The sequence below is a fragment of the Callithrix jacchus genome, chromosome 15, assembly GCF_049354715.1.
Source record: "Callithrix jacchus isolate 240 chromosome 15, calJac240_pri, whole genome shotgun sequence".
NCBI classification, from domain to species: Eukaryota; Metazoa; Chordata; class Mammalia; order Primates; family Cebidae; genus Callithrix; species Callithrix jacchus.
Window position 1 is genome coordinate 80,114,735 of NC_133516.1, and position 15,146 is coordinate 80,129,880.

General features: G+C 50.6%; 1 protein-coding gene across 37 annotated transcripts in view; it reads left to right on the forward strand.

The window, feature by feature from the left end:
- SEMA5B (semaphorin 5B) overlaps positions 1 to 15,146 on the forward strand; it is a 120,420-nt gene that overhangs the window by 77,404 nt on the left and 27,870 nt on the right. For 31 of the 37 annotated variants that reach the window (XR_013527592.1, XR_013527593.1, XM_078351955.1 and 28 more), the window contains 3 exons: positions 1,431 to 1,634; positions 6,473 to 6,572; positions 11,351 to 11,396. Coding sequence is in view for 34 of the 37 variants with exons in the window: in XM_078351955.1 (XP_078208081.1) it covers positions 1,481 to 1,634; positions 6,473 to 6,572; positions 11,351 to 11,396 (300 nt within the window). In the remaining 3 variants the exon portion in view is untranslated. The remainder of the gene's footprint in view (positions 1 to 1,430; positions 1,635 to 6,472; positions 6,573 to 11,350; positions 11,397 to 15,146) is intronic. The other 6 variants (XM_078351976.1, XM_078351970.1, XM_078351969.1 and 3 more) reach the window with 1 other exon arrangement.

Genomic DNA, 15,146 nt, shown 5'->3' on the forward strand with positions numbered 1-15,146 from the left:
GGGATTGTTAGTCTCTTCCTTCTTGATTCCTAGAAGTTTTATAATCGCCTGATGGATTCACCTTGCCCGGCTGTCCAGAAAAGCTGATGCATTGAGAACAGCAGATTTTTCCAATAGAGAAAGAATTTAATAGAAGCAAAGCCAGCTAAGCAGAAGGACAGGTGTTTATCATTACTCAAAGTGGCCTCCCCCAGAATTCAGAGGTTAAGGTTTTTTAAAGGATAGTTTGGGGAGCAGTGGGGCTAGGGAGTGGAGAGTGCTGACTGGTGAGGTCATGGATGAAATCATAGGAACTTGAAGCCCCTCTTTTTGTGCTGAGTTCAGTTCCCGGGTAGGGGGGTCACAAGATCAGATGAAGCAGTTTACCAGTCTGGGTGGCACCAGCAGATCCAACAGAACGCAGTGCCTGAAAAATGCGTAGAACACCAATCTCAGGTTTTACAATCATGATGTTATGTATAGGAGCAATTAGGAATCTTGTGACATCTGGCTGAACGACTCCTGAGCCATACTTTCCTACCCTGTGGCTAACTTGTTAGTATTACAAAGGTGGTCTGATCCCCAAGCAAGGAGGTGGTTTGCTTTGGGACGGGGTTGTGGTCTTCTTTGCTTCGAAGTTAAACTGTAAACTAAATTCCACAGTTAGCTTGGCCTAGGCCCAGGAATGACCAAGGGCAGCTTGCAGGCTAGAAGCAAGATGGAGTCTGTTAGGTCAGATTTCCTGCACTGTCATAGTTTATGCAAAGGCAGTTTCAGTTCTTTATATATATTGGGAATATTAGTTTCTTGTCTGTGATATGAATTGCAAATATTTTTTCTAGTTTGTCATTTCCCTTATGATTTTGATTGATGTTGTTTTGGGGGAGAGGAAAGGGAAGTCCAGGTGTTTGTGATTTTAATGTAGTCAAATTTATCAATCTTTTCTTTGATGGCTTCTGGATTTTGAATCATGGTTTCCCATGCCAAGGTACAGAGGATCCTGCCAGAATTTTCTTCTAGTATTTTTATGATTTTTAGCCTCAACATTGAAATCTTTTGTCTATTTGGAATTTTTCCTAGTATATAAAGTATGAATTATGGATCCAGATTTATCTTTTTACAAATAGTTACCCATGGCCTCAGCTCCGTTTATTAAAATCCCTAAGATACTACCTTTATCATTAAAACTAATTTTAAATCATTTGGGATCACAAATAGAAAAGGCAGTATAATTTGTCAGTTTTGTACAGAATACTATTACAAGGGAAATTAGCTTTCAGGGGATGATCTATATCTTTGCATTTACTAGAGCAGAGCAAACTCTGGGTAACATAAATACAATAGAAATTTATTTTTCAAGCCCTGTGGGACCACTGACAACCACAAGCAAATCCAGGGCTTCGGGCCCAGGTGGAGGGAGCACTTGGTGAGACTGAGTGTTTACGTTGCAGGCCTCCTCCCCTGTCTGCCTCCCGGAGCTAGGACTGCAGAGGGGCCCACCATGGTGGTCGCAGGCCCCCTGGCTGTCTCGCTGTTGCTGCCCAGCCTCACGCTGCTGGTGTTCCACCTCTCCAGCTCCCAGGACGTCTCCAGTGAGCCCAGCAGTGAGCAGCAGCTGTGCGCCCTGAGCGAGCATCCCACCGTGGCCTTTGAAGGTAAGAGCTGCTTCCTGTTTGGACCTGTCTCGAAGTAGCCATGTCCCGAAGGACTTAGGTCAGACCTTGGCAGGATGTTTCTGGCTGTTGGATGTCCTTGGGATGTTCATTAACTGCTGGGTCCCGGGGTCCTTAGACTTTCCCTCTGGTAATGGATGTTTTAAAAGGATGGGCAGCGATGGACTAGAGGGGTCTAATTTTTGTCTCTAGGTAATTTATTCAGGCCCTTCATGCATGCCAACCTGGGGCAAAGGGAGTCTTTTGCTAGAAAAGGAAGTTGTGGATGCACTGGGTGTGGGTGGCCAGGGGTCTCAGCATGACTCATGCATTAGGAGATCTCTGGAAAGCTGCCTTCTGCTCTAAGGGGCTGCAGGGATCCCTCTCTTGAAGGTCTTGGGAAATTCCAGTCTCTGGGCCCTGGTGACTCGTAACTCCTTCTGTTTGTCAAGGGAGGGTGTGAGAATGTCCTATTAAAGTGTTTCCCAAACTGGGATCTGTAAATCACTGGACATGTTCCAAGGAGTCTGTAAATTCTTGATAAGAGTTTCTAAAATTAGGATATATATTCTAATACTTGCTAAAAAACAAAACAAAACACAAATACCAGAGCATTCCAGACATTCTGTCACAACCTATTACCCAGTTTGGAAGGGAGGTTCCTGGTTGTGCTACAGTTATTAGTACTTATTAACCCACCACCTACTTGGCAGCTCTCACTGGGATCTGCAGATGTAGTCTCGGGGGTCCCCAGGTTCTTAAGTTTGATAGACACTAGCCGATTTCCTCCTCATAGTAACCATGTAGGGGAGGAAGTGCAAGGAGACTGTCACTGCTATTACAGATAGGAAGGCCTAGGCATGATGGGCCATCCTCAGTGCTGGGCTCCTGACTCCACATGCAGTGCTCTGTCCACTGCCCACTGCAGAGCCCTCAGGTGCTCTACACTCTGGTGGCTCAGACAGGAGGACACACAGAGCCCCATCCTGCAGGAGTGGGTCAGGCAAGATGGATCAACCAATGAGGCCTAGGATTTGAGAGGTGGGAGAGGCAGTATGCTGGAGAGTCTGGGGGCATTGCGGAAGGGGGGGATTCCTTTGAGGGAGGAAGGTTTCTAGCTGTCTCGTTTGAGCTGGGATCCAAAGCTTTGAAGGCTTAAGTGGATTAAAATAAATTAGCAATGTCCTAAGCCTGCAAAACTCGTGCACACCCTCAGACTTCTGATGGCTCCTGGAGTGCTGGTGGCTGTCACTGAAGAGAAGGACCGAGGGGGACGGATTCTTAGGGCTACCGCCCTCACATTGGGGCCCTAAGGAAACATTTCCTCCCAGGGGCTTTGTGGGGGGCGCTATTGGCCTGGCTGAGTCTGGGGGCAAGGACGTAGAAGAGGAGCTGGGGAATCCCTGTTCCCCCACTAGGCTGGTCTCTGTTGGTGCAAATTGGGTTGGAGGAGGAAGTCAGAGAGGTGGGAGATGTCTTCCTTGCATGCCTGGGTTCCTTGAGACCATTTTTGATCCTCAGGTATGAATTGAATGAATCTGACTTCTCACCCCACCCTCCTACAGAATGAAGGAATGCCCTCCTCCCCTTCACCATTCTGACAGCTTTCAGTTTTCCTAACCATTTGCTGTATTTTCATTGTGCCTTGCTTGGTACCAGGCACAGAAGGGGATGCTGTGGGGCCTCAGAGGCGAACAGAGTTTCCTTTGCATACCTAATGATCTCATATTGTTGGTCAAAGTCACTGCCTTTGGTCCCTCAGCCCAGCTGGCCCTGGTTCTGCTTTTGGACCAGGACTGGTTCTTTTGTGTTCCCACATTCCTTAGTGTGGCTGAGCACACAGTAGGGATTCAGTTCGAGTTGGGCAAAGGACTGTGCTCTGGGGACGCTGCGTTGGGGAGAAGTGGCCCTAATCCAGAACAACACCAACCCCAGCCTCCAAGCCCCCAGGATGTTCCACTTCCTTTCTGACCAATCTTTAGGCTGCCAGCTTTGTAACTGTGAGTTTCCCTCTCCCCTGACACCTGACTGAGCTGTGAATAACCCCTAAATACCCTAGAGGAGCTGCCAGTCTCAGAATCTGACTGCTGTTTTTCTGTTTTGTAAGGTTAAATTTTCTCCTGTGGGTTTCTCTTAAGCGGGGCCAAGCTGTGTTTCTGTTCAGCCTGCATATTCTCTCATTTGCCAGTGTTACCTTTCTAGGCGGCAGGAGAAGCCAGCCTGGACTTAACGCTGGCAGTGGTTAATCCACAAGGTGGGTAATTGAATTGACTGTAATTAAAATCATAGGCGCGTCATGGAGAATGTCATTTTTCCCTTAAAGTCACTGTCCAAAGCCTTCACCGCACATGAAACTCAGAACGTGCTTGGTGTTTTAAAGACAGCCTTCCCTCTGGTCCCCTTGGCCTGTTTAATGCAAGCAGGCTGGTTCCCTTCCCAAGGCTCCCCCAGGATCCCTGTCCTTTGCCCATCCCCTTCTCTCCCCACTTCCCCCATCTCCCTTGCCCTTGCGGGCTGGGGCTAGGGGAGGGCTGGGGCTAGGGGAGGCGGAAGGGAACTGGAAGAGGCCACTGCCCTCCATGCCTTCACTCCCACCTCCCCATTTTCATCCCAGCTTCTACCCTGTTTCCTCTTGTTTCCCCTCCTCCCCAAGAAAGGGCCTAAGTGAAGACAGAGCTGAGAGTTCCCAGATGGAGTACTGTAGACCCATCATGCCACCTCCTCCCTCATTCAGCTGCCTACATCTGGAATGCCCTTGTCAAAAGGGAAGGAGAGAATTAAGGTGTAACCTGTTTGCTGCTCTTAAGGAGCACTCAGTCTCATAGGGACAGAGAAGACCCCACCCTACACACACACAAAAGATTTGACCACATTCAGAGTAACAATAACGTACAATGTAAATGGAATGGAAAAGATAGAACATGAAACAAAATAAGATCAGGGTGGAGAGGTTGTAATCCAGGAAGGCTTCCTGGAGGAGGAAGACCCTTGGTTTCATTTCTAAGGTAATATAATATTTCTGCAGGATTTCTGAGAAGTCAGCTAAAAACCCAACCCATCAGACTCCAGATCCACTTCTTATCCTATATCATCCCAAAGCCATCGTGGCTACATGACAATTCTTGCCAACCTATAGTCACCTGCTGGGGGCAGAGGAAGGCCCAAGGGGGTTGCTTCATTTTGCTGCAGTATTTCTTTCTTCTTTTTTTAATCATGCCTATCACAGTTTTCTGAAAAACATCCAACTCACAAAACCTCCAGTTCTCCAGGGAGCGATTAAGCGTTTGCCTGTTGTGCAGAAATGAAGCACTGCTTTTACTCTGTAGTGGAGGGATAATGAGCAATGATTTATTTCCCTTGGATTACACACACAGACTCTCTCTCTCTCTCTCTCTCTCTCTGTCTCTCTCTCTCTCTCTCTCTCTCTCTCTCTCTCCCCCCCGTCACCCCCACCCCCACCCCCACCTTCTGTGAGCCAGTTGCTAAGGCGCTGTGGGGAGAAAACACAGTGCCTCCCGTTACCCCTGAATCTTTACCACCTTCAGCAAAGTTCCTTTACTCCATGGCTCTGTCCTTACTGGTGTCAATTCCCTCCCGTCTGTGTGCCACACATGGGCTGAGGGAGAACTATCAGGAGGCTGTGAACCAAGAAGGGAGAAGTGTGTCTCCAGCAGGAGGGAGGCCCTGCCAGACCACTACCCATCCTCCCAGAGAGTGTGAGGTCTATCTGCCCACCCAGTCCCTTGGAAAGGCCTTGATTAGGAACAACCTTCCTTGGAGTCAGGGTGGACACTGACCACCCAGTCTCGGCACCTCCCACCTCTGCAGGATCTCGTCTGAAAATCCAGTTCCCCTCATACAAGAAGGGATTGAGGATCATTCATGTATATGTTCAAACACGGCTAAGTGCTGGACTGAGCCTGGAGATCTAGGAAGAAAGTCTTTCTTGGCTCCCAGGCTAGACACACAACTACCAAGCTAGACACATGGTGTGACAGTAAAAGTAACATAGAAGACTATGGAAGCCCTTAACTCGGCTTGAAGCAGGCAGGGAAGGCTTCTTGGAGGAGGCAGGGATGGGGGTGAACAGGAATTGTTCCATTGAGGGAGAACAGAAGCACAAAGGTTTGCAGGCTCTTGTGAGATGGATTTGGGGAAGTGTGAAGTGTTTGTTTAGTGTGGCTGGGGTGGAGAGTTTAGGATATGTAAAAGGCGAAGCATCATTCTTTCAGGGGATCAGTAAATAATCACTGTGCTAGGAACTGGACTTCGGAAGACAGTGAGCCAGAACCCAAGGGCCTTTGCAGGAGCTGGACTTTTCCTGGGGGTAGTTGGGAGCTGTGAACAGCTTCTGGGCTGGAGAGTGACATGACCACATTTGCATTTGAGAGCAAGTGCTTGGGTTGCTTTGTGGGAAATGGACTGGAGGGGCAGGCGTGGAAGCCAGGCTGGTTAGGAAGCTGTTGGTACTGCTCCAGACAGAGCTGGTGGTGGCTTGGATGGGGGTGGGATGCAGCAGGAAAGAAGTGAATGGATTTCAGAGGCAGTTTAGAGGTAGAACAGGCAGGATTTACCAGCATGTACTGATGTGGCTGGTGAGGGTCTGCGTGGAGTCAAGGGCGAGTATAGGTGTCCCTTCGTGCCTCTGTGGGAAGGATCGTGCCCTCCTCTGAGCTAAGGAATGTGGCAGGAACAGTGACTTCCAAGACCCTGGGGCCACACCAGGGTGCCATCACCCCACTTTCCCCCGACTTTCACCCTTCTGTCCTGTGGTCTGCTGTGGGTACAGCTGGGAACTCCTGGCCCAGCAGTAACCTCAGGGTTGCCTCTCCCTCCACCAGATCTGCAGCCATGGGTCTCTAATTTCACCTACGCTGGAGCCTGGGATTTCTCCCAGATCGCCCTGGACCCCTCCAGGAACCAGCTCATCGTGGGAGCCAGGTAACCAGGGACAAGAGGGTTGGGGCTGGAGGTGCAGGGGCTTGGAGCTGGCTGGAGGGAATATTTTTTGGGATGAATTCACCTGGGCCATGTGCTGGGCCCTCTCTGTGTAGATGTCTGTCCCCTACAGAAGGAAGCGAGGAAGCGTGTTTTGGTTGGGAGGGGGCGAGGGTGACTCTTTTTTTTTTTTTTTGAGACGGAGTTTCGCTCTTGTTACCCAGGCTGGAGTGCAATGGCGCGATCTCGGCTCACCGCAACCTCTGCCTCCTGGGTTCAGGCAATTCTCCTGCCTCAGCCTCCCGAGTAGCTGGGATTACAGGCACGTGCCACCATGCCCAGCTAATTTTTTGTATTTTTAGTAGAGACGAGGTTTCACCATGTTGACCAGGATGGTCTCGATCTCTTGACCTCGTGATCCACCCGCCTCAGCCTCCCAAAGTGCTGGGATTACAGGCTTGAGCCACCGCGCCCGGCCAAGGGTGACTCTTGACCTCACAATCTCAGTCAGCTGCAGGCTTCGGTGGTTGGCAGTTAGTGAGGGCAGGGACGCCTGCTGCCCACCTCCTGACCTGTCCCTGCCCGGTGGCCTGGGCAACTACCTGGGCCAACTCCCTGGGAGTTCAGTGGAGAAGGTGCCCGGGAGCCCCCTGCCGGCCAGCCAGTGGCCTGCACCTGGGACAGCTGGGTAGGGGTAGAACCTTCCCTGAAGGACCTCACTTGCCTGTGGCCTGACTTCTTAGCCCACTATTCAGATCCAATATCCAACAGACAATACTCTCTGGGGGGACCTGTGGAAACTCTCTGGGTTGGACTAGGAGGAGCTCATTCCTCATGAAGCCATAGACCATCGGCTCTGGTAGGGAGGGGGCTTAGAGAGGGCCGACTCTAGCGGCTCTCACGGTGCTGTCCCTGGCCCCACAGCACCTGAGAATGTGTTGGAAATGCAGATTCTTGGGTCTGCCTCAGACCTCTTGAGTCAGAAACTCTGGGAAGAGGCAACCTGTGTTTTAGCAACCCTCCAGGTGGCCTGATCACACTCAAGTTTGAGAATCTCTGGTGTCATCCCACCATCCTCATTTTAAACAGGTGGTAGCAGAGGCCCAGAGAGGGGAAGGTGACCTTTCCAGCATCACACAGCATGATGACAGCAGGGTGTGGGTACTAGAGCCAGGTGTCCTTAACCCAGGTCTAGAGTTTCTCTGCAGGTCCATCCATCTCATTGCCTGGGACTGCACTGGTATTTTTCAGCCCTGTAGCCCAGAGGTTCTGACTCAATGGGTGTGGGGCTGGGGAGAGGGTGGCCACTGGGTTGGGCACTTCTGAGCCATGCTGTAGCTGACCATCCTTGCCCTGGAGCTTTCTTTAGTGTCTCCACCCCTTCATTTGCTGTATGAAAATGAGGCCAGTCAAGAACAGAGCTCTAGACTAGTCTCGAATGAGCTGGGTTCCTGTCCTAGGGGATCTTGACCTTGGCGCCTCTGTTTTCTCATCTGTAAAGTCTGGGTTACAGTCTCTGTGCCGCCAACCTCACAGGGCTGATATAAAGCTGGGTCTGAAAGCATTTTTGTTTTCATTTTTTAATTTTTAAACTAACTATTTTGTCTTATGGTAGGACATTCAAAAGGTGCAAAGAAGTATATGGCGAAAAGCAGAGCCAGCCCCTCAAACAGGCAGGACCCCTGACTGCAGGTGCACCCAGTGGTGAGGTTCTTGACCCCCCAGAGGACTCTGTCCCTATGCAAGTAAACAAGAGGATTGACTTTATTTTCCCAGCAAAGAGAAACCGTTTTACTCTCTATTTTGAGAAGATTGTAGATTTACCTACAGTTGTAAGAAATAATAGAGAGAGTTCCCATATGCCCTTCATCCAGTTTCCCCCAAGGCTAACATCTTGCATAGCTGTAGGACAACATTACAATCAGGAAACTGGCCTTGATTAGGGCCTTCACCCTAATTCTGATTTTACCCGTTTTACATACGTACCTTAAAAAACCCAAATCGTAGCACCTGAACCTTGTGAAGGCATTACAAAAGCTGCCATTTATTCCATACTGGCCACTTGGCAGGAGCTATTCTATGTGCCATATATGTAGTAAGTCAGTTACTGCAGGTGGTAAAGCACACACATATTTAATCTAATAAATCACCAAATCATCACAAGTGGGTGAACCCAGGAAGTGGGTTCTATGGTCACCCCCATATTATAGACCAGGAAACTGGAGCTTGGAGAGGTTAGGTTACTCTGTGACTGTGGTCACACTGTTCTTCCTGACCCACTCTCTGGCTTCCCCAGAAGGTGATCATGTTTCCTGTCTGGAGGCTTCCCACACAGATGGACGGAGGGACACCTTTTCCTGTGTCCTTGAGCCTGGCCATGCCCTCAGATGGACAGGGGGAAAATCTGTTCTAGACCTGGTCCCTTAGGCTTCTTAGAGCCAATGTAGTGGGTCCTCGCCACTTTCTTTTCCTGTTTCCAGGTCATTTTCCTTCCTCCTTTTCTTCTGCCTGAATTTTTTTCCCTTATTCTTGACCCCTGGACCTCTGGAATTCAGGCTAGGGAAATTTTATATTCATTTATAGCTCTGTCTTTTTCCACAGGGGATTTAGGGTGGGTCAGGCTACAGAGATCTCTCTCTGTTCTCACATTCCAGCTCCCAGGAGAGCTGACTGCAACGTTGCGATGAATGATTTTTGATGGATAAAATGAATAAAGTGATGCAATGTTTCCCCTAATTTGTGAAAGCTGTGAGCAGATGCCTGTGTTACCTGAGCAGGCAGCTGGGGCACAGCCACAAGCTGGAGCTTGTCTGCTCCCAGGCCAGGATGGTGGGATGGGGAGAGCTCTGCTAAGGACTTGGAGAGGGGTTTGGGGAGGGACAGCAAAGGCCTGGAGCCAAAGTCACCCGGGAGGCCTGCCCAGCCCCAGGACAGCAAAGAAGCTGAGTGGGGCCTGGGCCTGGAGCCAGAGCTGGGAATAGATGCCTCCTGGCCTGTGGCGTCTCCTTCCGGCTCTGGATTCCTTCAGCATGGGCCCTCTTTCTCTTTCTGGCCCACTCCACGGCCTTTCCCCTCATTTCTCTCCTCAGCTGAGGTAGGCCAGAATTTAAAGTCTTGATTCCTCAAAAGTTCAGGAACCAAAATAGGAATAGCCAAAAGAAGACAGAAGAAGCAAAGAGAGAAAATTGTTGGGGAAAACCAAGACTTGATATCTGTTCAACATGAATAGAGCCTTTTACTGCGCATCACACCATCCCTGTGTCTCCACAGTCCCGTGCAGTAGAGCCTTTTACTGCGCATCACACCGTCCCTGTGTCTCCACAGTCCCATGCAATAGAGCCTTTTACTGCGCATCACACCGTCCCTGTGTCTCCACAGTCCCGTGCAGTAGAGCCTTTTACTGCGCATCACACCGTCCCTGTGTCTCCACAGTCCCGTGCAGTAGAGCCTTTTACTGCGCATCACACCGTCCCTGTGTCTCCACAGTCCCGTGCAGTAGAGCCTTTTACTGCGCATCACACCGTCCCTGTGTCTCCACAGTCCCGTGCAGTAGAGCCTTTTACTGCGCATCACACCGTCCCTGTGTCTCCACAGTCCCGTGCAGTAGAGCCTTTTACTGCGCATCACACCGTCCCTGTGTCTCCACAGTCCCGTGCAGTAGAGCCTTTTACTGCGCATCACACCGTCCCTGTGTCTCCACAGTCCCGTGCAGTAGAGCCTTTTACTGCGCATCACACCGTCCCTGTGTCTCCACAGTCCCGTGCAGTAGAGCCTTTTACTGCGCATCACACCGTCCCTGTGTCTCCACAGTCCCGTGCAGTAGAGCCTTTTACTGCGCATCACACCGTCCCTGTGTCTCCACAGTCCCATGCAATAAGAAAGACAGCCATTCACTTCCCCACTGTACAGATGCAGGCACTGAGGCTCTCAGAAGGCCCCCAGCAGGTGGCCGAGCTGGAATTCTCCCGGTCTGTGCATGGTGGCCTTCTGGCTCCAGCGTCCATGCAAAGCAATTTTGCAGTGGCTGACACTGATGATACTTAATAAGTGTCTGATATCATTACTGCTAGGAGTAGTATCTTTTTTACTACTGAAGGTAAAAACTGTATTTGACGTGGATGAGTCTGGAAGCCCTGTGCAGGCTGGATTGTGGGGAGAGGGAGGGTGAGGTGGTGGATGGGGTCGTCTGGGCTAGATGAGAGAGGGTAGTCCAGAGAGGCAGCACAGAGAGGTCAGACTCAGAGTCACTGACTGCAAGAGAGACTGCAGGAGATGAACAAACAAACTGAACTCAGGACCCTGGGGCACAGAGCCAGGAGAGAGGGCTGGCCTGTGTGCGGAGGGGCAGGTCAGGGTGGCGGGCCAGGGTAGGAGGAAGCTGGCTGTCTGCATCCCTGCAAGAGTGCTGTGAGGTTTTCCATTTAACAGCTCTGTGGTTGGAAAAGCTGGGGTCGAGGGGTTCCTCCCTGGGCCTGCTGAGTTGGCTGGGAGCAGAGTCACATGGGACTTAGGGGAGAGTCTGGGTTTGAATCCTGACTCCTTCACTTCCTATCTTGGTGACCTGGGCCATTTACCCAACTTGCTTCATCTGTAACATGCAGCTTCCTGAATTTCCTCCCAGGGTTGTGTGAAGATTAAGTGAGCAAGTAGAGGCAGAGCTCTCTTTGGGGGTTGACCCTAAGCAATCAGCACCCAGTCCTGGCATCCCAGGAGGCTGCTTGCTCCCTGGGTCCTGCCTGCAGAACCATTTTCACTCAGGACGTCTGTTTCCGTTTTCACAGGAACTACCTCTTCAGACTCAGCCTTGCCAATGTCTCTCTTCTTCAGGTATGAATGCTCTCTTCCCTTCCCTTCCCTTCCTATAATTTCCCCTATTCCAGAGCCCAAGGCGGGGCAACGCAAATGGTGCCATTCAGAGTTCAGCCCCTAATGCTGAAAACAGGAGCATTTGTTCTTCTCACTGGCCGTGGACTCAGACCCCAGCTATCAGGGTCACTGTGGGGAAAGCGTGTGGAAGTGGGGTGTGGCCTCCATATACGCGGAGGCATACACAGGGCTCTTGCATCATGCAGCGAGGCTGCTAATGAGGAAGGGAGGAAAAGAACGCCAGGCTGGGGTGACCAACTGTCCCTGTTTGTGCAAGGCTGAGAATGCAGAACTTTCAGTGCAAAAACTGGGACAATCCCAGGCAAACTGGGTTGGTTGGTCATTATAAGTCCCCAGCCTAGATCCACAGGGGGGGTCTCTAAGTTCAAGCCTCCACGGAAAGGGTGTTCTTAGTTCCCATCCTAGCCCAGTCTGAATGATCCCATTCTAACTCAGCAATTTCTTTGAGTGGTGATTGATTTATTATCTGCTGCCAAGAAGGACTTCCCAAGCATAATTCCCTAAGTGCTCTGAGAGGCATTTTAATGGGACTCCTTGATCCAGAACATTTATCCCAGATTGAGAAACAGATGCCAAACCATCTTTGCAGAGGCTGAATATTGTAGAGAAAGGAAGGCCATCTCTTCTTCAGTGAGGGGAGAGCCTCAGTTCTCATATCTAGGAGACATGTTCTGGTCTCCCAATGATTAAGCATTCTGTGAGTACTTACTGTGTACCAGAACTAAGCTAGGGGCCACAGGACTATAAGAAATGCAGAGTTTCTGGCCTTCAGGAAAACATGATGAATGACTAACCTAATCAGAAGTTAGAACTTAATCATGTGCTGGGCTGTTTGGTATAGAGTTTCACTGCCACAGGGGAGACCTCCCTGGGAAGCTGGTGTGACATTCTGGCCACACCTGGGTCCACACATCCAGGGGTATTGCAGCTCTTGGATGGTTACTAGAGGGGAGGTTGAAGGAGGAGAAAAAGTATGCCCATTGGAAGGGAAGGGTTGGGAGGAGCTAGGGCAAGTTGAAGGGAAATGCCATTCATCTATTTGTCTGTCCATCAGTCCTCTGTCCATACCTTTACCAGCCAGCCTGCCCATTCATCCATCTATCCATTCACCCACCCAATAAACATTTATTGAATAACTACTGAAGGCCAGGTCTCGTCCTAGGCATGGTACAAGGCATTTGAGTTCCAAAGTGAATCAGGCCCAGTCCCTTGCCGCAAGGAATATGCATATAAGAGATCACATACGATTCCCTTGAGGGGCCGTGCAGCATATTCCTGGGATCTGAGCTGGAGCGAGGCAGGGGAAGTTCCCCAGAAGCAGCATCTTGTGGCCTGTCAGCTCGGTCACAGGCAGCCAGTCCAGAGCCTAGTTTCCATTTGGTGGGAAAGTAAGCCAAGATGCCAAATCCAGCAGGTCAGGGCCTGGGTGAAGCCAATGCAGAGGGGGTTCAAAGTGGATAGAAGGAGGTGGACCCAGGGGTCCCACCCTGAGCTCCAGGTAGCTGGCTTTTTTCTTGGTTCCCATGTTTTGCAGATGAAGAAGGCCTTCCGGGAGTGTAATATGGCTGAAGGGAGGAAGAGAAATACATACACAAATAAAGGCAATGCTGTGGGGAGGGTTTGGGAGGGGTCGCCTACAGGCATGAGAAACCCTCGGGGCTCGGTAGGGTCTGCAAAGGCTCCCAGAGGAGCTGTCCTTGAGCTGGAGCTGAAGGAATGTGTTTGCCAGGCAGCTAAGGAGGGGAGCAGAGGTGTGAAATGGCATGCAGCACTGAGAGGACCAGAGGGTGTGAGCAGGGTAAGGGTAGCAGGTGAGGCCCAAAAGAGAGAAGCTGCACTGCAGGGGGTCTTCCTTGCTGTGCTGTGGGGTCCCTCTTTTGTTCTGAAGGTTATAGAGATCCATTAATGACTTTTAACCAGAGATGTGGCATGACCAGATGTGGTGTTTAGATCACTGGGCCCAGTGCAGAGACTGGATTAGTGAAGGAGCCAGTTAGGAGACAATTCCAATAGTCTAGGCCCGTGATGGAGACAGTGAAGGAGGCAGTGGTGGTGGGGATGGAGAGAAGACAGAGGATGGGATCTTAAGGTGCAGGATCATAGGGGCCCACAGGACCACAGACTCCAGAGGGCACCGGGCACACTGTCTCCTGCATGAGGGTGACCCTGGGGGCATTGGGGAAGTTGGCTGCCCTGGAGGATTTAGTGATGCTTGGACCACAGTGGTAACATCTAGGTTTCTGGCTTGCACAGCTAGGTACCATACATTAGGATGAGAATGGGGCAGCCTGACTCAAGGCCACTGGCTCCCTCTTGGCTGCACGCTGGAATCACTAGGAGAGCTTTAACAAATGCGGTACCTGGGTCCCACCCTCAAAGATCTGGACTTAGTTGCTTTGGGTTACAGTCTGGGCCCTGGGATTTTTACAAGCTTCCAGGTGATTCCAATGGGCAACTAAATGTAGGAAGCGCTGCTCTAGAATGTCAAGGTCTTCTCTGTAGATGCTGCCCAGCCTCTCTGACCACTGTCCTGTAGGTCATAAGTTACATACCTTATCTTAGGACTGTTAGGACTCTGTTAAGATTCTGCGCTTGATGACTGAGTTCTGGGGTTTGGTTCGTTCAGATCAGTGTTGACCTCGCCTCAGCCTGGGGCAGGTGTCTTATGGCAGTCCATAGCTCAGGCTTGGAGCAGGGGCTGAGCTCCAGGGGCATTCCTACAAACCAGCCCCCAAAGCACCAGGAACTAGTTTGATCACTTTTCCCAGCAGGTCTCTTAGGGGCCTGACCTCAGGATTTTCGACTGGATTCGCTGTGACAGAACTCAGGAAATAAATACATTTTATGTCCATGTTCCCACCCTGGGGTGTACCATCAGTCCACAGAGGGGAGAGAACAAGCAAGGGTTTGGAGCGGGTTGTCCAGTGTCCCCTGGAGCAGACCTTGGCCTCTGGTCTTCAGTGCCTGGTTCTCCTGTCTGTTGTCTCTCCTGGTGAGGAAGCTCTGACTTGTGACTCTCAGAGACTGACTTCAGGGGGCTTTGGGTCTGGGGGCTTTGGGTCCCTGGTTATAAGCTTTCCGTCCTCAGTGTCTGCTGTCACCAGCAACCAAGTGCTAAAAATGATCTGCACCAGTTCGCTGACAGGGGAGGCTGGGCCAGGGCGACCCAGCCCAGCTTCCTCTACTCTCCCTGGGGCCTGGGGCTACACTTGGGTTAAAACTCCCTATTAGGGAGCTAACTGAGCCTTCCACTTGGCCCCAGGGCATGATTTAAGCAAATTTAAAACCCAGTGCTTTATTGATAGTTTAAATAATTAACATTCCTTAAAGAAAAATCTAAATGTAAACAGTTTTTGCAAACCAGTATCCATTAAGGGACTTCTAAGTACCTAACCCCTATTAAACAATTTATGTAATCCAATTTTCCTTAAAGAAAATCAAATGCCCAGCTCCTTCCCAATCCTCCAAGCTCTGACATAGGGAAGAGGGGCAGCTAGGAGCAGATGGGGCAGTGTGTGTGTTGGGGGCGGAGGAGTGGGGGGAAATCAAATCAGCTCACCTGTGTGGTTATTTATCCGTGTAACTTAATAAACTGGTACTGGGAAAGAAAAGGAGGCCGGTGATCAACAGCATCCCCGGGCTGCTGAGAGGACCAGCGTGATGAGCTGTCTTGGAGTTGGCAGTTAGGAG